A 27956-nucleotide genomic window follows, 5' to 3' on the forward strand; every position below is an offset into this window, starting at 1 on the left:
TTTCCTCCAAATTCTATGTAATAAAACAATAAGAAATCCATTCACAACTAACCTCAAAATTACAGCAATTGATTGAAGAAAAATTATTTCATTTTTTTTTCCTTCCTCAATTCATATTAATATCGATATTTGCACTATATTAAAATTTCATAGTCAGTTGTGGGTTGTGCCCTGAAAGACCTTTGAATTCAAAATTTGTATTGTACCCATACATGTAATATTTTTTTGTTACCACACATCTCCTAATATTTCATTGTTTTTGAACATGTGATTTCCTTGGCACACCTACACAAACAAACAACAACATTATTATGGTCCATGACAGAGTTGTTCTCTTAATGTTATTATCACTAATGTTTCCATTAAGAACATCAAAACCACACTATCAACAACTCATTATGTTTTGCAAAAAGAAAAAACAACTCATTATGTTAATAACCAACTCGGATCCAACTTTCTGTTTATCTTAAATCTACGCCTAGACAATTTCTTGAGTTTTGCAGTCTCTATTTGGAAAATGGTACTGGATAGCATATCTCAATGAATATTTTAGTTCACTTGGTCTTCCCATCAGTCAAAAACAGAAATTGATCAACAAAACTTCTCAAGCATTAAACTAAGAAACTCTTAATACTAATCAATGGTCACTTAGGAAATCTCTCCCAAGTAGGCTCCAATTGTTTGTACTTCGGGTCACAAGAAATCACGATTTTTGGATAATCCACCTTGAGCACATAAAATGCTACATGAACATATCAAAACAGAGAATTTTTTCTGAATCTTGACAAACAACTGAAGACACTCTATTTAGTTGACCAAATTGGTACAAACCAAATACTTTCATTTTTATTATAATTCTCCCTCAACTCCTGCCAAAAGCTAAAGGACTGCAAGTAAATTCAATAAAATACACATATTTTTTGAAAGAAATGGTCATCACCAAAGAACCAATAACTTCAACTTATTCACTTTGCACGGTAAAAGAATTCAAGGAAGATGACAATAAGTTACCAACTTATACCACATACCAGCATTTGTCCTTGGATGGATAAATTTGTCAACGAATCTACCTAGATCATGCTCGATAGAGAAACAAGCTCGCTTAACAGTAGATACATGAAAAATTTTATATCAAAACTGGACCTGCGGAAATCATTTCTAAAAGGAGTAGGTTTTAAGAGTGAAAGAATTTTAACTCAAATAAGCGATGAAGAGTTTTCCGTGAGAATCTTTTTTCTTAATTGCTTAGTTTGGGGTAGAGGGAGCGGCTAAAGGTACTGATTTTTCAGAATGGAGGTCTGCTATTCTGATAGCTAAGGTTCTTCTCAATTTAAAACATACTCTTTAGATCTCAGTAAGATCAAAAACCCCAAAAACAAAGAAAATGAAGTAAAATAAACCCATTTGTCTCAAATCTAGTTCAGAAAACATGGAATTTGGTATGGGTTTCCAGCAAAATTAAGTACCTGAGAGCAAGGTTGGTTCTTGCTAGCAATTTCAGCCACAAAATTCCTGCAACAAATAATAATTTCAGCAAAATTAAGTACCTAAGAGCAAGGTTAGTTCTGGCTAGCAATTTCAGCAATAAAATTGCATTCCTTTTCCTGAAGAAGAACTAAGTTGCAGGTTAAACCCTGGATAAAAAGAAAATAAGATATATAAATTCATGGAACGAAAATTAGCGTAAATTAGATATAAGGGTTTCAAAAATTTACCCTGATATGATAGTACTCTTTAAGTCATATTAATAATATGACTTAAAGCTCTTCGATTTTGACCAACTTCAGTTGTTAATATCCACCTCCAATTCTTCCTTCAAAATTTAAAAGAAAAAAGTAGAATTTCAAAAAAAATATAGATTAAAAAGAAAAGGGGAAGATCCAAATTACCTTGAAAAAATATGGTAAAGAAGGATTATTTTTGTCTGATCTACTACCCATTTTGAGAAATTTTATAATCTGGACTTAGAGATTTCAAAATCTCAGCAGAAGATTCCAAGAGATGGAAGAAAGAAGAACGATCAAAACCCTTTATTGGATTAATCGAGAAGACCCAGTTGAAGAAAATCAAACAAAAAAAATACCTTCAATCTACAAAAGATCAAGCCTTCCAACAAAAAGGTCAAAGTTCCAATAGGTAAATCAGAAATTATGATTATGAAACTCAACCCAAGTGAACAATGATCTCTTAAAAGACAAATGAGGAAGAAGATGAGAACAAAAACAATAGGTTTATCTAGAGAGATAATATGGGATAGATGAAGAAATTAAAGAAGCTAGAAACCGCTCAAAGAAATTGAAGCGGCCATGCAAGTGTTAATGAAAGAAGGTGGAGAGTTAGGTTCTTCTCAAGCTTTGGATCAAATAATAGAGGGTCAAGATTTAGAAGGGTGTCTAGACGACTTGCATGATTAATAGGGGCTTGTCCTTGTCAGCACAAGGTGTCATGTTGGCAAAAAATTTTCCCAATCAGCTTGTCCTAGTCACAACTTTTGTGTTTTGTTATATAGACTAGGTATAGCCCGTGCCCATAGGGCACGGGCCGGTTTTTTTTTATCTTATTACAAATCTTGTACAGTTACAATTCAAATCTTATAAGCAATAACACATAAAAGTTTCAGGAACAAAAACAGGTTCGTTTAAAGAACAGTGTCTAGAATGCAATCAAATAAAACACAGAAATAACTAATGCTTTACCAAACTATGAATATTCACATGAGTCATCATTATTAAGTCTTTCTTTGACAATTTAAGTCTTCACCCCATTTTGTTTTTTATTTTTTTGTTGAAAAGTCTTCACCCCATTAGTGCTCTGTCCATGTGTTTTCTTTTAGTCTCCTCATCTTCTCATTGTCAACTTCAGTACATAGAATCTCATCAAAAAATAATTCAGTATATAGCCAAGGGAAATATTTATCTTGTCCCGATATCCTAAATTATTATTTAAAAATATTATAAATACGTATATAGAATAGGTTATGGCTTTTCATCAGGTCCCTTTACCATACTACACTTGGCTTCATGTGTTTCTTTTGGTTTCCACGTCTTCTCATAATCTCATGTCCAATTTCGAAGAAGGGGTTCCTCGTCCATATTACACATATTTGCCACCTCTGGCACGATTTCGTAGTTCATTCACATTCTTTGCACTCTTAGTAGTTCTTCAATACATTTCTTCTAACGAATCATTGAAAGAGATTTGTATTCGTATTCGCAACCTCTTCTTCGATGAGAAAAAACACCACAAAAATGTAGGTTTTCAAGCATCTCTACTAAGTTTAACTTCCGATATCTACCTGCAAAAGGAAGGAATAGTGGTAACTCAATAAAATAAACTTCGCAATATAAATGAATCCATAAATTGGAAATCTGAAATATACAAAATCCGAACAAAACGTGTTATCAAAGCTGATTTACACTTAAAACTAATACATTTTAGTACATCTATTTACTGAAGTTCACAGAAACATCAAAAACATATAGAAAACACAGGTTGTTGAAACTACTCTGATAATGTCGATTCAGCCTAAAATTTCTTTTCAAATTATTGAGTGGAAATTGGAAATAATCAAGTCGAGATCTTGGAAAAGTATCGAGAAATTGAGTGCGTTGAACATCTTTGAACGGTTAAACAGAACTAACCTTGATTTGATGTTGAAACAAACAAAACACAAAACCTTTAATCTTAAGATTAACACTAACCAAAGAAGAAATGAGAGAGCGTCCAAAAATAACCTTACTGTATAGTAAAATACACGAAACATCAAACCCTCTAGTAACTTCAACACCAACAACTCCAGCCAACCACATCAATCAAAACGTGTAATTATTTTTCCTAATAGAAACATGAGATTAAAATGGAAGAATACTGGTAGATATCAACATATATCAAGATGGGGAATTGTTCCTTGATTGAGTCCAAAAGCGTAACAACACTATCAAGACCATTACACTCCATGAGGAAAATCAATTGTGTTTCATTGTTCTGAGTAGACCTTAAGACTTGGTTTTCATATCATAGGTACCAGTAGAGTACCATTTGAATTTAAAACAAATGTGGATTAATCAGTAAAACAACAACATCATTGGCATCTATGCATTCCTCTGTTCTCAAAAACTATATGAGTAGTGGAAATTGATTACGTATCAAACATAAAAAAAAAACTAACTTTAGTCGAAGCATAAGAAGGTCCTCTTGATAGGATAAGACTTTCGCATGGAGATCACGTTAGATTTCCAAGAAATACAACGCACATGCTAGGTTAGTATTTTGACATTCAAATCTTTACAAATAAGAACTTACTGTGATGGAAACATGTGAATATCAAAACTCCTACTCGTCAAACCAATATGTGTCAGTGAGCAAACTAATATAATAGTTTGTCCACTGTTGAAACAAACGTGACAAATAAAGAGGATCCAAGGCACACCAGATAATCATAACTTTTTGAAGGAAAAAAAACTTGAATTCTTAGTCAACCTCACTCATCAATGGACGAACTCATTTTGTCGGTTCTTTTTCTCTTCAATTTGTTTTGTGCTTTACATTGAGTGTCTGATGCTAAACCCATGAATAAAAGGGCATCAACATATGACTGTGTGGTATAATGTTTGAATTAAATCTAAAGGTCGCTTTTGCCTTCGCCACAGTAATTTTTTTTATCAAAACCAACAAAATTATTTGATCTTGAAAATAACAGTAAAATTACCTTTAACCGTTAGCTAATGCCAATTCCAACTTTGTTTCAATGATCCTCATCGACATATATCTGAAAAGGAAAAAAGCAGTCAAACAATGATTAAACAAAGGTCAAAAGTCGAATCAATAAGCCTTTTCTGAAAAAGATTTCTAAGTAGCATTTCGTATTTCGCATCTTGCCATATACAAAAACTCAAGAATAACGTGGAAGGAAGAGCAGACGAAAATCAAAATTAAGAGAAAAGATCTAACGAATCATGGATCGAATTGAATATGTGTGAGAGAGTGTAGGAGACTGGGAAAAAATAGAAGTCAAGAAACGTAGCGATCATCAACGAGTTAGTAGATGTATCATGCCCTATAATTACTAAAACAAAAAGAAAAATTTACACCCTTTAACAATAAGAAGGATTTTATACTGTTTCCAAACATCCCAATGATGTGCATAGAGACATTTTAACAAACATGTAATGAACACAATTGTTAGATGATCAGTTGACATATTCCATAAGCTATACTAAGACCGGAAATCAATCAGAATTCTTATGAATGTAATAGATTAAGAAAATAGAATAAACAATCAAATTACTGTAACTTTGAGAGATAGAGGTCAATTAATAAATTACAGATTGATAAATTCAAGCAATTACATAAGTTAAAGCAAAATCAAGGAATTACGTAGGTTCAACCAAAATGAAATTCCAGCTTCAGTGATTCTGCGACCTAATCCAATTACAATAACTTTTATATTAATAGCTTTGAAACTTATAAATGAAAGAGAAATGGGGAAACAAACCGATTTGTAGATGTATCTAGTTCAGGCCATACGAAGGAAGAAGAAGAAGAAATGAAGCGTTTTCTCAAGTTGGAATCTGAGTTTGGAAATCTATGTGAAGGAAGAAAATAAATGAAGGGTTTCTGGAAACAGTCGTCGGTATGAAACCGTCCAGAATCTTCAATTCACAAGAAGAGTCGGTAGTTATAAAAATATTTAATCCATAATTTACCATGACCCTTCTCTTTAGGAGAGGAACCATTCGAAATGAAGGGTCGTAAGAAAAAGAAAATATTGGTTGTTAATTTTAATTGATTTCATTTCACTTAATCCCTAACAAACTATTACCAGTCTTTATATAGTGAATCAACAGAGAGAAAGACGAAAACAAGAAAAGCTAAAGGTTTGTTACAAACGGTTATAGGTTGTTAGACAGAAAATACAACCCTAGGTTTATGATCCTATACGTCTCATCATGATCCTGTGCATCGCGCAGCTAGATAAGCTCTATTAAATTTGACTAACGAATCATAGTCTTGGAAGCTAAACTTAAATATTAGACAATTGTATACGCCAAATTTTTTCATTGGTTATTGGTTGGGGGCAAATTAAAATGAACCGATATTTCAATTCAACAAATTTAGATTGCTCAAAACGTAGTGATGTAGACGCAGCGGAATAATTAAAGAACAATAAAATAAACTAAGAATAATTAAAGAAAACTGTAAGAAACGATAAAATAAACTTAAATTCTTAATAACTTCAATGGTTTTTCTCTTCAAGGTGAATAATAACATAGACTAGATCTCCTTTTATAAGATAATAAACCTTCCTAGATAGACTCAAACTAGGATTCCTAAAATAATAAACTACTCAAACATAGAAACTTTAAAAATAAAGAAATATCAAATTAAAGTAACTTCACCTATACTAAATAAACTACTATTATAACCAAATAGGATGTGGGCACGCGTGGACGTGGGCCCACACGTTTATGCGCCTGCATCAGCACCCTGTTCCCTAGAAGGTTCGTCCCGAACCGATTTCGATGAAGAAAACAAGTTGATGCACCCACAGACGATGAATTTTGTCATGGCGATCCGTAATTCCCACTTCGAACGAAGTTTGCACTGGAATGGAAGGATACTAATGTGCAAGTAATCGTCAACCTCGTACCCAAACTCATATGCCAATGATTCTCGCAAAATTAACCTTAGTGAATAAATAATGTTCATCTCGCCATCTTCCCACGGTAGGCACAACCACTTAATCTTCAAGAAAGTGTGAAGTACTATGAGCAAGTGTGAAGTAAGAGTAATTGTAACAAATTTCCAAGATACTTCATCAATAGCCAAAGTATAAGCATAACCATCGCTAACTAAGATATCGATATGGAACCATGTAGTGTAGATATGCCACGCAAAATTGACTTTTCCAAGTTCATCTTCATGTAGTTTATGTACTCTAACGTGATCAATACCTGGAGCCCACTGTTTGTTTTCTTCAATTGATATGTGAAACCTAGATGGAAGTTGTTCAATTGGTATGTGATCTTTGACCATTGAGTATAGGTTCATTGTAAGAATTAGGAAATTGATCCTCTTTTTCTTAATTGTTTCTCTTGTTGTTCTTCTTCTTGGTTGTGATGGGTTTTGATAATTGCTTTTTGTTCTTCTTTTCCTTCACTAAATTTTGGGTTTTGATTACTTGGGTGTGTTGATAACTGAGTTTCAACTTGAGGAGAAGATTCAAAATTTTCTGACAGAAGTGTTGGGGATATGGAAGATTCAAAATTTTCTGGTAGAAGTGTTGGGGATATGGAATAGTAAGGAGAGGTTTGTTGTGTTGGTGATGGTGTTTGACACCAAAAGATTGGGAGGAAAACATGAACATGTTGGTGATATTGGGGTAGGGTTATTTGGGTGGTGGCCATAGATGGGATTTGAATATTATGTATAGGGAAACTAGGGGTGCCTATAGAATCCGGGTTGTAGCCTACATAACTAGGGTTTGTATATGTCTGGTGGAATGTTTGGTTGGAGAAGGGTTCCTGTAGAGAATGAGGAGAAAGATGATGTGGAGGTGCTTGTAGTTGTTGTTCCTCATTAATTGTAAACTTGTGGGTGGTTATAAGAGTTGAATTGGGAGAAGCTGAGTTGGTTATGGGTTGAGTGGCCCAGGGTGGTTAATGGTGTTGTAGGGTATGTGGCAGTGGGTAGTGGGTTTTCGAAAAAAGTAGGGTTTGTGTATGTTAATGGGAAAACCGGTAAGAGTGGTGGTGTAGTGTTGATGTGAATCGGTGGGAGGAATGTGGTCGGGTATGGGTTAGTGATAGGTTGACCGAATAGGGGTATTGAAATTGGTGTGGTGGTTGCAACGGTTGAGTTTGTGGTGGTTGGAAGTGGTTGTGGTGATGATGTTTGAATGGAAGTAGTAGATGAAGGAGTGGTGGTAAAAGAGGGAGACTTACATATGCTTTCGAGTTGTTTAGATAACTTCATGATGGAATCATTGACTTGATCGAATTTTTCCATATTTTCCTTCTTGTAATTTTCGAAAGCTTCTTCCAATTTTGTAACCGAAGATAACTTCTTGTTGATGTTGTCCCATTCGGAGGCAAAAGTTGGTGTCTTCTCTTTGATTGTTGGAGTAGGAACGGTAGGATTAACCATTGTGATTGGTTAAAAAAAATGGCTCTGAATACCACTTGATGTAGACGCAGCGGAATAATTAAAGAACAATAAAATAAACTAAGAATAATTAAAGAAAACTGTAAGAAACGATAAAATAAACTTAAATTCTTAATAACTTCAATGGTTTTTCTCTTCAAGGTGAATAATAACATAGACTAGATCTCCTTTTATAAGATAATAAACCTTCCTAGATAGACTCAAACTTGGATTCCTAAAATAATAAACTACTCAAACATAGAAACTTTAAAAATAAAGAAATATCAAATTAAAGTAACTTCTCCTATACTAAATAAACTACTATTATAATCAAATAGGATGTGGGCACGCGTGGACGTGGGCCCACACGTTTATGCGCTTGCATCACGTAGTCAAAGAATATCTTTTCATTAGAAAATTACAAGATGTATTACCCGACTAAATTTTTCATTCAAACAATTATGTTTACAATTATCCAAAGGATAAATATTCTAAATACCAATTTACAACAAAAACTCTCTTGGAGAGTTAAAGGTGTGGAACCAAAATTTTATTCTGACCAATGCTATACTGTCACAATATCTGCTTCAACGATAGACCAGATATCTTTTCACTAGAAATGACAGACTTGATGTCATGTGCTATGGCTTGAGCATCCATGGAAACTCCAGCTAAACCTCTCCGGGAAAACCCAGCACAATATATCCCATTTTCCCCTTTCCAGTGAGTAGGATATTTGTTCTTCGGCATCCCATCATTATTTAGCAAATACCCATTATCCTGCACATATTTAACAAATGAGCTACATTTTACTCAATTTATCAACCAAATTACAATAACATCACTTCTTAGTATTATTGGAGTCAAAGGGATCTGGTGTCTAAGTTGTGTTATCTTGGCAAGTTCATTCCAAGCACAAAATGGGTGACATCGAAGGGGCTTCTTAGTATTATTGGAGTCAAAGGGATCGGGTGACTAAAGTGACCAGTAGAAACTAGAATCGCTTACCTCAACCCAAGCATTTGAAGCACGATAACCAGTTGCGAAGACAATGACATCGAATTTATGCAATTGTCCATTTTGAAAGGTCACATTATTATCTTTAACCTCCAATATCTCAGGTAGTACCTGTGAACACATATTAATGCATCATAAGTTCGTAAACATATAAGATCTTGATACGTCGGTCAATTACTTCGAGAATGCATAAGGGTAGCTCTATAGGCGTGTACATCATCAAATTTGATGATTTATTTAAACTATTGATTAGTAATTTATTTATGGCCAGATTGAGCAAAAATCTTAACTAATTTGCCTATTTGTATAAAATGTACTAAATTATAGCGACCGAAATTATAGTTACCTTGATGACCCCACTTTTTATCTTTTCAACCGTGCCAACATCAATAACGGGAGCTTTGCCTATTGTGGCTTTCTGGGTAACTGGACCTTCCGTAGGCCTACGGATGCCATACTTGGTTAAATTGCCGTATCTGAATCTAGCAAGTGTAGCAACTATAGTATCCATTAGTCCAATAGGAACTCCCATATTTGAAAGAAGCATACCGAGGTATATCATCTCCTTGTTTACAACATGCACATGCATCCATATCAAATTTTATTTTAAGTTTGATCAAACATTTCGATAAAATTACCTTTTAGCTGTGTATTTGCAAAGTTGGTCAAAAGGAAATTTAAACTCGGTCTATTTTTTGTTTTAATTTAGTTTAGTTGTTTTTATCAACTTTTTTAATCTTGGTCTCTTTAAAGTTTGTACCAAGAAAACGAAACAAGGTTTCTCAAGTATCTGATTTGCAGTTTATACTATTAAAAAAAGGTTACCCAGACCACCAATATGCTTATATTTAAAATGTTCAAAAAGTTATTTAAGTACATTCAATATCTAAGAATTCATTAACCTATTTTATACATCATTTCACCATGTCACTACCTTGTCCAACCAAAGAGCCCACAAGGACAACAAAGGAGTACAATCAACAAAAATGATCTTTCAACTTTCTTTTAACTTTACAATCACCTCTTCTTTGTGAACATCACTTGGTTGGAATGGGTTGGAGAAACGCTAACAATTCAAAAAAAAACTATTACCTCTTCCAATGCAACACAAGAACTAAAATTTTGTGACAAATTTTACACGTTTGTAACTCTATTTTCGACCCAAATTACATTTCTGAATCATTTTCGTAACCAGACCAGAGAAAGGGTGGATGGGTTTGTAATTCTCTCTCACTTCAATTTGTCTACGATATACATGCAAAATATTTAATATTTACTTAACAAGCTAATAAAATTAGGGTTATTTTCCAAATAGCCCCCAACTTTATGACCAGCTTCTTGCCTAGCCCTCTACTTTATCAAAAATTCTCAGATGACTCCATTTTTTAGTTACCGTTATATGTTCGTTAACTAGTCATAACCTCTTTTTTCTCCATCTCATCACCTCTCTTTGCCACCTCATCCTCTCGCCACCTTATCGTCTTCACCGGCGAAGGTTGCCGACAGATCAATTTTCCGGCCGACGACTTTCAAACATTAAAAAAAAAAAAAATTTCACTTTCTTCTTCTTCATTCCCCTATCTTCTCTCTGTAACTAATCTTTTTTTTTTTCTCTCTCTCCAATCTCTCTCTAATTAATTTTTTTCTCTCATCTCTCTTTACGAATCCAGCGAAGGGTAAGAGCCCCTTCGCCGGAAAAACCAGACCTTCAAGGTAAGGTAATGGTGATTTTGTAGGATCGAAGCAACGTTAAAGTACAGAAGTACGTCCAACTCTGGATAAAGAGGTTCGTCCTCACCTGTAGGCCAAAGTACGGAAGTACATCCAACTCTGGATAAAGAGGTCCGTCCTCACTCCCTCAGCAGACCAAAATACGGAAGTACATCTAGCTCTGGAAAGAAGAGGTTCGTCCTCTCCTCCTCAGCTGACCTCTCTTCGTATATCCGTTAAGGAGGCGTTACCGTCATTCTAGATGACAATATCCCCAATATATATGTTGGATGGGAGTTACGATATCCCCATTCATGGTAATAACTCCGTGCTTTACCATATTCAAGGCAACAGCTCACCACCTGGTGACGGTTGAACAAAATAGACAGTTGACCACAAAATTCTCGGTCAAAGTTCTTGAACCTCAGGATGACTTGGTTATATTCTCAAATTATCAACTTCCATCCCAAAGAAACCTCTCTCTACCACCAAGTTGTTTCATTTACCCTCCTTACAATTAATGTTCTTCAATGGATAGGTTTCAATTTTGGACTGCTCCACTTATCTATAAAACTCATACTCATTCTCAACAAAAGCATGTCTACTTCGTTACAGTACCCTACATTGACTAAGGTTAGTTTCTTTCCTCAAATTTTCAGCGTTGTTTCTGATTCCTAATTATATTTTGATCTTTCATAATTGTAATATACCACCAAACTTGGTTAGTATTGGTTAATGTACATACATTGGGTGTCATCTTAGCTTCTTTTAGGAGTTGCACAACATAGCTATTTCAGAGGGTTTAACCAAAGTAAATTACAAATTATTTTAGGTTATACATTGTTTTTGCTGTTTTCTTTGTTTTTTCACTTCGATATTCATCGTTAATTAACCCACATAAGTTTTCGTACTCCACTATTCTACACGTTTTATAGTTCAGCATGTATAGGGTTTATTAGAAGCACTTGAAAAACAAACAGTCTGTTTAACATCCTATTAGCCTAATATTGAAGTAAAGATAGTGTTTTCTACAATTACAGAATCAATGAGTGAAACAGTCTTAATTGACCCGGATATTTACAGGGCTACTAACAAAATTTGGTTAATTTCAGTATTGAACTATTATAAATAAGTGTACATAATATTGAAAACTTTAATGATTAAAGCTTCATACATTATTGAACATTCTTTTTTACTTACTTTCCACACTTTTTTATAGGTAATTGGAATTTGCGCAAGACAGGCTCTGATTCAGCGTAGGTGCGTTAAATTCATTGATATTATAATTAATTTTTCTGACGTTCTTTACTAACAAACCATTAGCTTATACCCATTAAACGTTGTTCCCACTTCGTCTGACCTATGCTATGTTAGTCTTTGGTTACTTAACTACTTAGTATCTTAGTCACCATGATAGACATAATTGTAGATCTTATAAGAATCATGTATTTTATTGACAGACCTTACCGACTAAATCACATAAAACCACATAAACTACTTAACTTTAGGATTACTTACCTGACTCAAAACCCACTTCTACATAACCAACATACCTGTATTGATATTCTACACTTTAATACTTTATCAATGCATTATAGAGTAAAATATAACCCAAATTTTTTTGAAAAATGTCATGATTAATGCTTACTGATGTTTCATCCTTATTTTAAGTGTCCCCAACGTTAGAACTCATTACCACCAATTCATGACATTATATACAGATAATGAGTTCACCTACAATCGCAACTCCTGTGATGACAATACCCATAAGGTTACTCAATCCTTATCAAGGGAAGTGGACAGTGAAAGCTAGGGTCACCTCAAAAAGTAAACTTACGAATTACACAAATGCAAAAGGTCCTGGGAAAGTATTTTCCTTTGACATTGTAGATTCTAAAGGAGATGAAATCCATATAACTTGTTTTAACGCGGTAGCTGACCAATTCTATGATTACATTGAAGAGAGACAAGTATACTCCATTGCTAATGGCATGCTAAAACCTGCATCTAAAACCTTCAACCATCTGAGAAATGAGTATGAGATTTATCTAGACAAATCTTCCAAAATTGAACGTTGTGCGGAAGATGATAACACAATACCTGTACATCAATTTCACTTTCAACCAATAAATGAAATTGGAAACATGGAAAAATACTCATTAGTGGATGTAGTTGGTCTGGTGATGTCTATAAATTCAACCACGCCTATAGTGAAAAAAGATGGAACCGAGACAGTGAAAAGAAATCTGGAGTTGAGAGACATGTCTGGTTACACAGTGGATTTGACCATGTGGGGAAAGTTTTGCAATGTTGAGGGTGACAAAGTTTCCGAACTTCTTGACTCTGCTTCTATTGTTGTCATCGCTGTCAAATCCGGAAGAATTAATGAATTCAATGGAAAATCAGTGTACACAGTGATGTCAACGCAATTAATCATCAATCCAGACATTCCAGAGGCTCATAAACTTAGGTTGTGGTATAGTTCAGACGAATCCAAAACCACATCCATCCGTATTTCTAAGCAATCAGCAACAAATGTTCAATATCACCGTAAACTAATATCTCAAATCAAAGAAGAGGGGCTCGGAAAATCTGGCGAACCCAACTATATCATTGTTACCGCTAGAATTTCATACGTAAAACCAGAAAACTTTTCGTACACTGCGTGCCCATTAATGGTTGGGTCCCGTAAATGCAACAAAAAGGTAACAAAGAATGAGGAGGGACATTGGTGGTGTGGAAGGTGTGATCAATCAGTTCCAGATTGTGAAATCAGGTACATTCTGCAATTACAACTTCAAGATTGCACAGGTACTACATATGTGACTGCATTCCAAGAGGTTGCTGAAGCAATAATGGGCATTTCAGCGAAAGATTTGACAATTTTGAAAGAAGGGGATGAAGAAAAATTTTCAGACACTATAAGGATGGTGAAATTTAAGTTGTACTCATTCAAGTTAATAGTAAAAGAAGAACTTTACAATAATGAGCGTCTGGTGAAATTAACTGTCGTTAAGGCGGAGGCGGTGGACTTCTCATCTGAATCCCAGTTCCTTTTGGATTCAATTAGTAATATCGGAGAATAGAAAGCCCATTTTAAATAGGGATGCTCAAAAACAAGTTAATGCTTTATCGTATTAAAGTATATATATTGTCTTTCAAAATGCAATTTCATATTTCTATAATGATCTATTACCATTTCCTATGTAAACGTTACATCGTAACTTACTTTTCCTAAATGCATATTAGTTGTGGTATTTATATATGATAATTAAACAAATGTTCACTTAATGTCATAAATATGAAAATGTTTTGGGACCTTTAATTCAATATATAACTTTAAACAATTTCAGACAGTTAAACTTATCTTCAAATCCATTTTATGTAGGTCTCTGCAGCTGTGTTGTTTTATTTCCTCAAATTATTTCTCAGCATCGCCTCAACCTAAATTCAATGGTTACTTCTAAAGCGGCACCACACCATCAACTTAGCGACACCTTTGACCATGAAAGTGAAGGCACTGAATCACATGTGAGCGTTTTAATCTCATTTGCGATTATTCTTATGCAAATTACTCAATTGAATTGACAACAACAAAAATTTACTTATGACGTCATCAATACTACAACATCTCTCTTATAATACACCTTCCCTTTCACACTACTAAACTTAAGAAAATAACTATGAAAATGCATCTCTTACACACACACAGACACACACATATATATATATACATATATTATATTGTACATAGGTTGTTACTGACAAATTGATTGTTATCAAATAAACACCTACTCCATTGCCTCCACTATATACTACCTTAAGGATCTTTCCCATAATACATTCCTGATTTCATTTGTTTAGTGTTACAAATTAACAAATCAACTACATCCCTGACTTTATTTATTCATTCTTACAAACTAGCAACGCAGTACAGGACAACGCCTCCGTCGGGAAAGGGAACGGATAGCACGCCAAAACAAAGGAAAAACAGTGGTGATACCTAACAATGTTAGACACTATATATTCCTCCTAATCACTACTGCACAACTTGAATCGCTATATTTCTATTGCATACTAAAAAAATCCTTTATCCGACTTACACTGAAGTTGTCTTCTATAGGATGAACGCTCATCTGGTTTTCTGCAAAGTACATCTATGCGACCCCTGCGAATAAATGACACAACTTCTAGCATACCTATACAACATGAAACTTCGCCCACCACTGCATCTGTTAATGAGGTTTGTTTTACAGTTTTTGTATTGTTTTACTAAAATCGTATCTACCTATTTACACAGACTCTAACTCATTAATTGCGCTACTTCTTACTCTGTACCCCTCATATACCATTTTGGTCCCCTTCATTTAATAAAAAAATGATCCTTTTCTAATACTACAGAAACGTAGCATTGGTCAACAATTGCGTCGCAATAGGGAACGTCTATCTTCTGGAGACAAGAGAAAAGGACCATCAATACCAAATGATGTGTTTCCTGTGACCACACAACATTCACCTACCACAACCCTGCATAACGCTTATGAGGTTTATTATCTCTTCATTCTTTATTTATGGGCGATATTATATATTTTTACAGGTTATTTTTATCCTTAATAATAAGTCTTGCTAACATATATCTATAATATAATAGCAAACCAATATGTCGTCACAAAGTACAAATACATGTAAGCGACTAAAGATGTTGGGCCAACAAGAAGATGATAGACAACACACAAACCATGTTAGTACCCTAGAAGAGCCGACCGAGGCTTCGACTTCCAGATTAGATGAGTTCAATACAGTTGATACTGAGCGACATTTTCTTGGACTTATGGAAGTATTGTGTCCTCATTGTTCAGCACTACATTGGATTGACGAAAAATTAAAGAATTCATCTATATCAAGACCGTTATTTGGTACATGTTGTTTCCAAGGAAAAATCCGCCTACCCCGGCTACGTGAACCTCCATTGCCATTAAAATCTTTATATGATGGAGATGACGAAAGTTCAACGTCATTTAGACGAAACATACGTCGTTTTAACGCTGCAAATGCATTCACAAGTCTAGGATGCACATTAGAATCTAGAACGCTAAGTGGTCGGGGACCATATTCATTCACTATACATGGGGAATTGCGTCATCGGACTGGTTCACTATTACCAGAGGCGGACACACCGCCATCCTATGCTCAACTCTATATCTATGATCCTGATACAGCATTAAGGATTCGTAGTGAAAGAAACAATGATTTGGATGTTCGTGTTCTCAACATTATTCAAGAAACGCTCCTTCTTTACAATGCATTCTACCCTAAATATTGTCAGGCATATGAAATTTTATCAGAAACTATTTCTGCTAACCAGCATTTGCCTGTTCACTTGCATTATAATCCAACCATGGATAGAAGGCTATATAATTTGCCTACATCACATGAGATTGCCGTTATAATACCAGGAGATGGTACCGAAAAAGCATCGTCGAGGGACATTGTCCTACATCTGAAAGGGTCAACCGAATTACTCAGAGTACTTGTAAAGTTAATCTCCATATATAAATGTATGGTGTACATCAGGAAAAGTGAAGGGGCATATATTTAGTGAGAAGAAAAGATTTTTGGCCGTTGCACTGGTTTGGTATAGACTGTTAGATGTTAATTATATCTAAAAGAGGTATGACAAAACTAAGTTGGTAAGATTTGTGCGGTTCTAAGGCCATACTTGTATGATGATGATTAGCATGGATGAAATAAATGATAAGAGTAACAAATCTATTAAACGTTATGCTAAAGTCCAAATATGTATCATCGGGGATTTAAATAGATTCTTTCACATTAACACTTTGTCATCCATGTCGGTTCAGATACACCAAGGAACAAATATAGGGCAGTACCACACAAATTTAAAGATGTAGACGTTTTAGCATACATCGACATAAGTATAGAACAACATATATACGACCAAGTTCCAAAACCTAAGAGGCCCGAAATGGAGTCAGCGACGAAGTTCAAAATTTGGAAGACCCCAATCTCTCTTGGTCAAAAACCTCTCCTCCACCACCTTAGACCTCACCATTTCCACCTCTCTTTCCCATTTCCTCCCTCATTTTTTTTTTCTCTAAATGCTTTATTAGTTTTTCATTTTCTTAACCCGCAAATGACAACCTTCACGCATGACAGAATATGCATTTAAGTTGTGTCGACTATGAAAGTATGTAATGGTTATGTAGATAGTGCAAATTACATTGGACTAAACTCCATAGATAAATTTCTTGAGGCCATACTGGATTTAGCAACATGAACTTGGCAACAACGCATTTTCACCGTTTTTAAATTTTGTCGTGCCGGAGGCACGGGCTATACCTAGTCAGTATAAAAGTAAGGCGTCGGTCGTATCCTTTTATCGGAAGAAAGCAAAACGAGAGGAGAAGAGAAAACATGGAATTTGAAAATGAATCCCCCGTGAGTAAAAGGCAAAAGGTAGAAGAAGAGCACGCTCCTGTGAACGAACCCGAAGGAGAAGAGATAACACTTGAAGTGATGAAGAGGGATTTTGTTCCTAAATCGTTTAAATTGAGGTATGCAATTCTAGGGTTTTTTTTGTTTTGCTTGCATTGAACGATTCTAGGGTTTTTATATTTAAAATTCTAATTTGACTTTTCTTTTTAACAAATTTTATTGTCTGATCTGCTCCGTGTTTTTCGATTCCTGCTATTTCCTAATTTTTTTTTTTCACTAATTTATTTCGAAATTTTCGTTTGAACCTTGTTCATATTTTTTACAACAACACCAACCATAACTATGAAGACAGTTGAATGTAATTGTGAAGGTTAATATTAGTATTAGATAATCATGTAAGTTGACCGATAAGTATCTGGTTTCTAACAAGATATTTGATTTCTAGCTGATTACGAAGAACCCATATGTTAAAGAGTCTTGAACATATGAACTTTTGGAGTGTTCTTGATGATGATGATAAAGTAGAAACACATTTGAACTTTGGTTGCTTATACTTTTCTCGAATAACATTAAGCGGGCAAGAAGTGATGTTAAGCTGCAAATCTTGGAGTGCAAGAACCACTTCTTTTAAGTCCGGCTCTTTATAACTTATATAGTGTTCTAGAGTTTAACTCCATGGATAGCTTGATTGATCTAATGTCCACCAAGCAAGAAATACGGAAGATGCAGATCATTATCGTGGAAGGCCGCTCTTTTAGATCTTCCACGGAATACCCTCTTCGTTTCCTGTCTTGCGGGTACTTGAGGCGGACGAATGAAACCAGAAACACGATTTGCTGCAGCACGAACTCTTGTGATTCGAGCATGAGGATCTTCGGATATAGTAGCAACTGTCTTCTCTTTCCCCATTTCCCTAACTAGAAGAACTCAAAATCTTCAAGCTTCCTAATAGTTTAACAAAGACAAAACCTTGAAAGGTAGAACAAACCTGGGTATTAAAATTGTTAAATAGAGCTTAGATTTGTCTCTAGATTACAAACTTTTATGTTTTTTTATTGATTTTTTATTTTTTTGTGATACAAAAAGAAAACTGTATCCTAATGGAGTCTTGAAAAATTAAATTTGCACCAACTAAAGTTAGTTTATATCCTCAAACCCACGTCTCATCGTGCATTTGGGGTTTAATTTTGTATGTATATCTGCCCCCCCCCCCCCCAAGACGTCAAATTATTGGCTTCGCCCCCTCACTATTAGTGGGTCGTGACGACCGCTTTGGGGTTTAATTTTGTATATATATGGCATACTGGTTGAAACACCATATGCTTCATGCCCTTTTATTACTATTCCATGTTTCAGTGGCCGCTGTGTGTAAAGACTATTTTAATATTTGTATGTCTCCATATTATTCTTTTAGGAAATTGTACACTGATGGTATCGAAAACTGGATTAATATGCCGAAAAGAGATAAGAAAAAAGGAATGGATGATCTGGTTGTTGAACTAGGACGGACGATATTTGAGTTGATTTACTATGCTCATGCAATCGTAAGGGACTCGCTTCATAAACCTCTGGAAGAAGGAATAGAAAAAGAATTAGAAGCATGGACGGTAAATCATCTCACATTGTATGGCTGATACTAATTATTGAGAGTGTTACTATTTGTTGCAATAATATGTTTCTTTATCCTGTTTTTTTCTTCAGGTTGTAGTCGATATTTACAGTGGTCATTTTGCAACCTTCCAAGAAACTCTATATGAAAATTATGATGCATTTATAGTGATTCTTGAAAAACTTATGAAGGTATATACAGTACTCGTAAACTAGAACTTTGTAGTGTAATTTGTCTTCATCTTTTTTGTGTTCCCTCAATATCAGATGTGCTATGAAATACAGATTAAAAATATTCATGAGATTATCAATGCTGATGCCAATTTAAATGAAGATGAAAAAAACAAGATCTTGAGGGAGATGTCTGAGATAAAAGAACGTAGTAGGTTTTGCAGCTGTTGTTCAAAAGAGGTGGTTGAAAATGAAGAGAAGTTGGAAAAAGACTTAACTAATTATCAGGTAATATAATTCAAGCATTCGTTTTTGTGTTATAGTTCTCTTCTAGATGTATTTCTCTTTTTTATGATGTTTGTTGGTGAGATTTTGGGATTCTAAAATTATTTTACTTAGAAGAGTACATGCCTATTCTTAATAATATGCGTACTAACTTATATATAGAGCCTGATGGCCTTTTGACATCTTCTTTTCTCTTTGCTATCGTAGGAACTGCACGATGAAGCCAAATCAAGGTTTTCGTGCTGGGAGAACGATGATGCTATTCAACAAAATTTCTGCAAGTTGATCAAATATGCGAACAATATTGCCTGTCTGGCAAGGTCACCCTAAGCATTGGAAAAAGGCGATATCATGTTACATGGTGTGTTATGAGGGACCTTTTTGTTTTGTTTTGTTGAATGATATGTTACGAGGGATTCCTTTACTGTGACTCCGACTATGACATTTATTTATATGACAGTTGTTAAATGTACAACATCCCAGGTTTTTTTATGTGGAATTGAATGGGCAACGGTTAATGGTTTATTTGGTAGGTGAATTTCTTTCGAAAAATTAAATTCCCGTGTTTATTTGTGGTTATTTTTGGAAGAAATTTGATTCTCATGGTATTTTTTTTTAATATAGGATCTTGACATGTCATTGAACACTTAAAGGCTGAAGTTAAAGAATACTACCAATTGTAGATATTACCAATTTTTTTGCAGTACTCACAATTGTAGATATTACCAATGAACTTTCCAATCTTTTTTCTTATCAGTCTATCTGTTCGTACAACATTTTCACAGTAAAAATTTGATTATAGGAGTCGTAATAATGTTCCAAATGCGTTTCCATTCCCTCGTTTCATACGAATAATTGTTGGTTCTGAGGTGATTATACATCGAACCAACAGTGAAATTACCTGATTTGATTAGGGTCTATCGCACGGTGTCTTCCTTATGATCCTGTAATTTAATGCTAAGAATCGCATTACATATGTTCCTGTCAAAGCATTGATCAATGATATTGGTATTCCATTGGTTATTGCTAATAACTTGCCGACAAATAGGTGGTTCTTCCATATTACTATAAAAGTAAGTCTACTCGTATGCATGGATCCTTTATCGGAAGAAAGCAAAACGAGAGGAGAAGAGAAAACATGGAATTTGAAAATGAATCCCCGGTGAGTAAAAGGCGAAAGGTAGAAGAAGAGCACGCTCCTGTGAGCGAATCCTCTGAATCTGAAGGAGAAGAGATAACACTTGAAGAGATGAAGAGGGAGTTTGTTCCTAGCTCGGGTAAATTGAGGTATGCAATTCTAGGGTTTTTTTGCTTGCATTGAACGATTCTAGGGTTTTCATATCTAGTAAAATTGGATCGGCAACTTTGGTATAGCCCGTGCCTCCGGCACGACAAAATTTAAAAACGGTGAAAATGCGTTGTTGCCAAGTTCATGTTGCTAAATCCAGTATGGCCTCAAGAAATTTATCTATGGAGTTTAGTCCAATGTAATTTGCACTATCTACATAACCATTACATACTTTCATAGTCGACACAACTTAAATGCATATTCTGTCATGCGTGAAGGTTGTCATTTGCGGGTTAAGAAAATGAAAAACTAATAAAGCATTTAGAGAAAAAAAAAATGAGGGAGGAAATGGGAAAGAGAGGTGGAAATGGTGAGGTCTATGGTGGTGGAGGAGAGGTTTTTGACCAAGAGAGATTGGGGTCTTCCAAATTTTGAACTTCGTCGCTGACTCCATTTCGGGCCTCTTAGGTTTTGGAAATTGAAAATTTTGTGAAAGTATTAATGTGAGAGTTCGAGTTCCTGATCTTCTTGATGAAGTTTTATGAAATGGGTCCTTAAACTTAAGAAAACCTATGAATTATCAACACACTTTAAAGATGAGATAGCAAATGATCGAAGTGGGTGAATTAACACTATCGATTGTCAATTCAGTGCTAAACGAATAATGAGGTATACGAAAATCATGGGTATATATAGTAAACAAAGAGAAGAATTGAAGAGTAATTTTTTTGAAAATTGACAATATCAAATTTTGGTATCCTTCGTAAATCTTGTAGAATTTGTGTAGCTGGTTGATACAATCTTTGTGCAAGTACTTCTCGTCGATCTTCCATGGTTTAAAATCTTCAACCATATTTGGGGACTCGTATTCTTCTAAGATAATTGAAAGTCTTATTAATCTAATCTTCTTTATCTCCATTTTTAGTTGCTATGTTAAGTCCCGGTGCTCCACCAATGACTCCAATTCATCAAAGTCCTCAAACTCGGACACTGATGAATTCTTCGAACTCAATCTTGAGAATCTTGAGATTTATCCTGATAATTCAATGGGTAGACTTACATTTCTTCACTAAATTCTTCTTGTTCTTGTTCTAATTCAGTTACAGTAAAAAATTATCTTCCTATAACACTTGAATCTAATAAATCTATCCCTTCAAAACTAAAGAACTTTCGAAGTTTCATTCAATTCAATCTCCACTATTCTCGGGCTATCTTCGCAGCCTGAAGCTTCAAAATTCTCATCAATATCTTCATCTTGTTCTTCAATGGGCGATTCTATCTCCGAAATCATTTTCCGAAAAAAGCTTTTCCTCATTTGAATCCATTATATGATTCATATATGAAAGCTTATTAATATTACTAATTGACTCGGTGTCTGAATCAAAACCTGTTACTTCCTCTTCCTATGGTAAGACTGATAAAACCTTAGTTTTATGAAAACTAAATCAAATCTACGAATACTAAAGAATCTCATAAATACCCAACGTAATCAACTAATGACTTATAACATCTGAATTAAATCATAACAAAACTAATTAATGTATTGTCAGAGTTTCTATAATGGATAGAATAAAATGGATTGATAAAAATACAAACAATTATTGATGTCAAACCGTAGAATAGTCACAACTAAAGAAATAGAGGGAGAGATCACAAAACCTGGAAATATGAAATCTATGTAGATAGCTTGTTCCTACCTCGGTGAACCGAAACTTCCTAATTTGGTTCTCTCTACTTCTCTCCCTGATTGTTCAAAAAAGAATTATTAGTATAGCTTTAAGAATCCATTATTCATAGGGTAAGCAGAAATCAATTGATTATATGAAACCAAATACTAAGTAACCAAATAAGAAGAGCTAAACGAAGTTAGAAGAAGAAAACCCCAAATTATGATATCATTAGGTACAATACTCAATTTTATAGCCCTAAAATGTAACATAAACGAAATTAGAAGAAAAAACTCTAAACCTTTAGATACCTTAAGAAATCAATAACAACAATAATCAATATTTACATTGAACGATATCAATATATACATTGAATTTATACAGCTTTTCTTCATCCAAAACCTTGAACAGTCCGTACTCGGCTAAGTTTCAAACAAAACAAACATCTCTAAATTTTAGAACACTTAAGATCAAATAAAAACACAGATGTTACCAATAAACAAAAGAGGTAACACCGAAAATTCTGAGAGAGAAAAACCTAGAAGAAAACTTACCTGTTTCACATTGAGAATGCTCTGAGAGAAAAAGCGACAAGATGCTTTTGTAATTGAGGAACGCCACGTTCAAGCATAGATGAAAGTAGCGAGGAAGATGAAGAGGAAGGAGTTTGGAGCGTTCATAACCGTATACCGGAAGACTTGGAACGTCATTTTTTGGTAAGGGATGTGTATAATAAGTAGATTTAATGGGAGGGTGTTTGAAGCAATAAAATCGTCTCGCAAAAGGATTCAAAAGTCATACTCGGAGATCAACCAATACAGACGCCCATGATTTAGATGCCCAAAAATTAAAACTCATCCACATTAAAGATTATAATCAATGTGCACTAATTGGACCCACTAAATGATTTATTTTAGTGCTGAATCTAACTGTTTGTATTTGTGTGGATGTGGCACGGATGATTAGATGTATCAAAGCCATTAGAATTCCAAATAAGGTGGGTTGCCTAGTCAGCTTAGTTGCCTAGTAAATTTGTCCTACTCAGCTTGTCCTAGTCACAACTTTTATGTTTTGTTATATATATATATATATATATATATATATATATATATATATATATATATATTAGGGGTGAGCAACGGTCGATTTTTTTTTGTTATGGTTCGAGCCGAAGCCGAACCAATAAGTGACAGTTTTGCTAAATCGTCGGTCGAAGTTGAGCCGATCATTCGGCTGGCCGACAAGGTTCGGCTTGGTTTGGTTCAGCTCAGTTGGGTTCGATTGATCGGTTTAACCGAGCACAATTTAGAAAAAATTAAAATATATACCCAACATAAAAACTAAGAAACTATCGTACTTTTAGACCATTAAATATACCAAAATTAAAATTAAAACACATCTCTATGTATTGTCAAGATGAACTTGTTTATAATTACTTCTTCAAGAATGCTTTAACCAAAAAGTGAATACAAGTTACAGCTTCAATCAATGCTTGTAGATAGTAAATTCACAAGAGAAATAGGCAATTACTCTTGTTTAATTGTTTCTGCTTGATGAATGATGATGAAAACCACAACAACAATAACAATAGGAGGGAAGGTAGAAGGACGGTGGACTATAGAAGACTTTAGGGTTTTTTTTTTTATTTCTTTTTCTTTCTAGTCTAATACTTCTTTATTAAATTATTCCTAAATTTAGTGTTTTATAATATTTTATTGTGGTAAACCCCTTAGGGTTTTATTAAATTATTCCTAAATTTAGTGTTTTATAATATTTTATTGTGGTAAACCCCTTAGGGTTCAGTCGGTTCGGTTTGGGCGATTTTCTAGAAACCCAAGTCCAAACCAAACCGGTTTGGGTTAATCGATTTTTCGGCCGAACCGAGTCGAAATCGGTTCGGCTCTGTTTGGTTGATTGGTTCGGTTTTTGCTCACCCCTATATATAATTAATACAAGATATATTAAAATATAATATCATGTAGTTTCTTGATCACAAATAGTGGTAATAAGTAATCAATGTCCTTCATCAAAAAAAAAAAAAAAAAGTAATCAATGTCCAGATTTCAAAACATATTATCCTAAAACTAAAACTTAAATTCGTCCATCTCTCGCTAGAATCTGAGAGAGCTGAGACCAATCCTTCTTAAGGGCAAGGCACTTGTCATTTAAAGCTTCGGCTCTCTCTTTTAAACTGGTGACATTCTCTTTAAAGCTGGTGACTTTAGTACGCGGGGAAACGGCAAGCCTGTTCAGCTCACCCATGGAATTGGCAATCCTGTTCATCTCACCCATGGAACAGGCAATCTTGCTTAACATAGAAGAGGCCAGAGCTTTACGACGAGCATGTTCGCGCGCTTGGCGAGAGGAGGCATTAGCAGGAGGATCTTGTTTTAATTGTTCAGGTGGAGTTCTATAGACAGCAGGAAAAGGCGTTTCAGCAGGAAAAGGCGTTGTAAAATTTCTGTTTACTTTACTAAAATCCGGGCTATCTCGACGGAAATAATAATGATAGAAGTAATAGTTTCCTTTCTGAGATAATGTTGTCGGTTCAGTAAAACCACGGTCCCTCATTGCTTTCATTAATTTGGAGAGATCGATACCGGGAAACTCTGATTTGAATGTTGGCGAATGAATGTATACAACCTTGTCCTGTATGAGAGAAATCGCACCTTGCCTTGTTGCATTAATGTAGGTGAACAATTTCCACACAAGTGTTGGTATGTTCATTGCTTTGCTAGAGTTGGAAGATGAAGAAAGCTTTTTGGATGAAGAAGAAGACGGAAACGATTTCTGAAAGACGGGTTCCGCAAAGAATTAAATAATGTTACTTTAGGGTTTGTTGGGATTTGATTAAAAGACTAAAAAGGGCTTCACAGAGATTTAGGGTTGGACAAAGAATTGATAATAATGTTGTTTTAGGGGTTTTTTGAGCTTTGGTTAAAAGACTAAATAGGGTTTGACGAGATTTAGTGTTGGGCAAAAAACAAAATTAAATAATCTTAGTTTAGTGTTTTTTGAGTTTTAGTTAAAAGACTAAAAAGAGGCATGTTCAAGCCTCGGATAAGCTTGACTTTTGGTTTCAATTCTATAGATCATTTGAATATTAGAATCCTTTTTTGAGCAAAATGAGAAAAATTGTAAGATAGATCATAAGCATCATTTTCCCGTATTAAACTTCGTATATATCTTGTTGAATTATATATGTCTTTGTCTTCCTTGCAAAGAATTCTAAAGAAACGCAAAGCATTTTTTGATGTCCCAGACAAAGAATTTTTTGTTTTTCTTATCGTGAATCCAGTTGTTCGAAGGTTAAGTGTCCATCTGGTGGATGAATATAAATCTTTATTTATGATGTGCTTCAGTTGTTTCCTCTGCACCTGCTAATTTGATTATGTCTTCGATAAGAATCTTACCTTCTGTTGTAATCAATGAAAATTGACCAGTATTATAGCCCGTAAGATAATATAGTTCACTGTAAACTTAATCCGAAACACAAGATAAAAGAGTCAAATTATTTCTATATTACAAAATATTCTCTCTATTTTACAGAAAATTAGATTTATTGCGGGAACCAAATTTTATTTAGGAAGTTTGAAAAGGAGTTCAGCCAAAGTTAGAGAGCAGTAAGATATCTGAAAACTCATTTGAAGATTTAAAGAATTAACAAGGAAAATGGGCATGTAAATGGTAAAGGCAGAAACTCGGATATTTTGGATGACCTGTATGGCTGTATCTTTGGAAAGGTTGCTGATAATTTCTTGGACACCGTCTTTGCCTATCGTGTCCTTGAGGTACATAGCTGCACCTGCTACCTCCTCTGGAGCTACCTTCCCATCATAGTCCCTGCAAATGGTTAATTTAGATGTCTACCCGACTACCCGTGTCAGTCTCTGCAAGGTTACTCACAAGATGCATAAATACTAGAAAATGTATAGGTTTTTGAAATATTTATAGGCTCCTCTTGTCATAGTAACAATATATTTGTGTGCTTATATTGCATTAAAATGGGTACTACTTAAGAAACCCTAACAATTAGGCTCCCGGTTTTGCCAAATGGTAGGGGTACTTATAGATATCGACCTTTTAAGACTAGACACAAGGTATAAGCACATCGTAAGCAATTGCACCTATCAAGTGATCGTCAACGGTCACCGATTTTGGCATCGACGTCGTCAATCTCCTTTTCAAGCTTTTGGAGCATAGCATCAACCTGGGATATCAGGTAAACCATTTTAATATTAGGTTTTATTAAGTGAATTATGTATTAAGTATTGACCGAAGTAAGCAAGCGAAAAAAGTTTTGATCGTTTCCTACCCTATTTATTAGCGCTGAAGAAACCTTTGTCACATATAGCCGCCTCGGCTGCATGGTCACTTTCTATCTGAAAAAACAAATAACGATGTTCGATTTATAACAATCAATTACGAATTCACATCTAGCTCTAACTTCCCATGATGATGCTGGTCGGCTCTCTTCAGCATAATTACATTGACTGTGTAGGGTTGGGTGTGCGGCTCTCTTGGGCAAGGTTTAAAGCTTATGACTGCGGAAACACCAGTAGTCCGTTGGGCGTCTTCAGCCCAAGCAGACTACCAAGTAATCATTTTTGGCTGGAGGCAGACCCACCAATTCTAGCGGGCACTATCCATGTTTGGGATTCTGCCATCCACAAGCTCATGAAGACTCGGGTAAACGTGGCGAGTGTTGGGCCTCGAAATTTTATTCCCACCCTTTGCGGGCTAGCATAGATCTATTTTTGCTAACGTGTTTTTTTCTCTAGAAAATTAAATTAAAGAAGTTTTCTTTTACTTCACAATTCATATACCTCCTTATTGACAAGCCTCAGAAACTCCTTACTCTCCATACTTACTGACTGGAACAAGTAAAAGAAAACCATATGTAAGAATCCAGTAGATTGCACCATCTCAAAGTGTTCAATGTTTGTCTTAAACGAAAAGCAAAGTTTATGAAAAAAAATTCTTACAGATGCTGAAGCTAAAACAGCCAATGCTCGGCTTAGTTCACAGAGATGGTCGTGTTTCTCTAATGTTTTTGGTGTTTGCTTGCTCTTGTGCTTCTCTGGCTGTTGGAACAGTCATCTCTTTCAATGCGATATTGTGAAGAGGGACTTTCCTGACTCTTTAGTATAAAACAGTGATAAAGAAAGATAGGGATGACCGAGAGAGAGAGATAGTGAGCGAGAGGGAGAGAGAGATTTGAATTTGAATATATTCAAGTTGTTATTTTATGTGGGATAGTTACAAGTATATATAGAGTTTACAAATTTGAATAAGTAAGTAAATCCTAACTAAATCTTAACAATACATGAGTAATCTTGGACCTAGTCAAGGTGGACTCGGTTGGCCGAGTATGGAGGAATATTCATGGGTCCCTAATACTCCCCCTCAAGTTGTAGCGGGGATGGAAACTACGCCCAACTTGCCGATTATCTTCTGAAACGGTTCTACACCCAAGGGTTTGGTGAAGATGGCTGCTAGTTGCTCAGTTGTTGTTGTAAATTGAGTAGCTATGACGTTTTTTTTTATCTTTTCGCGAACAAAATGACAGTCAATTTCTATGTGCTTTGTTCTTTCGTGAAAAACGGGATTAT

The 27956-nt window shown here is 34.9% G+C and overlaps 2 protein-coding genes, 2 long non-coding RNA genes and 1 pseudogene across 5 annotated transcripts in view; 2 read left to right on the top strand and 3 right to left on the bottom strand.

Annotated features, from left to right (window-relative positions):
* Positions 1-5746, bottom strand: part of LOC147550845 (uncharacterized) — a 28372-nt gene extending 22626 nt beyond the window's left edge. The window contains exons 1-3 of the long non-coding RNA XR_015237812.1: positions 5495-5746; positions 4709-4768; positions 2438-3295 (exon numbers count right to left, since the gene is read on the bottom strand). This is a non-coding gene — a long non-coding RNA (uncharacterized LOC147550845). The remainder of the gene's footprint in view (positions 1-2437; positions 3296-4708; positions 4769-5494) is intronic.
* Positions 20-1838, bottom strand: LOC147550848 (uncharacterized). The gene is made up of 3 exons (XR_015237813.1): positions 1716-1838; positions 1467-1512; positions 20-285 (listed from the first exon to the last, which is right to left on the bottom strand). It is a non-coding gene; the product is annotated as an uncharacterized LOC147550848 (long non-coding RNA).
* A 2787-nt stretch (positions 5747-8533) lies between the features above and the next one.
* On the bottom strand, positions 8534-9691 carry LOC147550849 (putative indole-3-pyruvate monooxygenase YUCCA10 pseudogene; annotated as a pseudogene). The gene is made up of 3 exons (XR_015237454.1): positions 9506-9691; positions 9151-9270; positions 8534-8922 (listed from the first exon to the last, which is right to left on the bottom strand). The product of XR_015237454.1 is annotated as a putative indole-3-pyruvate monooxygenase YUCCA10 pseudogene (transcript).
* Positions 9692-11328: 1637 nt separating this feature from the next.
* LOC147550850 (uncharacterized) lies at positions 11329-16468 on the top strand. Its single transcript, XM_086668506.1, has 7 exons — positions 11329-11502; positions 12089-12125; positions 14258-14400; positions 14794-14880; positions 14993-15112; positions 15271-15414; positions 15521-16468. The coding sequence occupies exons 1-7, from the start codon at positions 11467-11469 to the stop codon at positions 16466-16468; spliced, it is 1515 nt and encodes a 504-aa protein (XP_086524632.1). The 5' UTR covers positions 11329-11466.
* Positions 16469-17081: 613 nt separating this feature from the next.
* Positions 17082-19941, top strand: LOC147550851 (uncharacterized). Its single transcript, XM_086670301.1, has 5 exons — positions 17082-17444; positions 18740-18932; positions 19027-19125; positions 19219-19392; positions 19597-19941. Exons 1-5 carry the CDS (start codon positions 17305-17307, stop codon positions 19717-19719), a joined length of 729 nt encoding a protein of 242 aa, XP_086526427.1. The 5' UTR covers positions 17082-17304; the 3' UTR covers positions 19720-19941.
* Positions 19942-27956: the final 8015 nt, after the last annotated feature.

The sequence above is a fragment of the Eschscholzia californica genome, unplaced genomic scaffold (assembly GCF_041429995.1).
Source record: "Eschscholzia californica isolate CP2 unplaced genomic scaffold, dmEscCali1.0.p SCAF_3, whole genome shotgun sequence".
Lineage (NCBI taxonomy): Eukaryota > Viridiplantae > Streptophyta > Magnoliopsida > Ranunculales > Papaveraceae > Eschscholzia > Eschscholzia californica.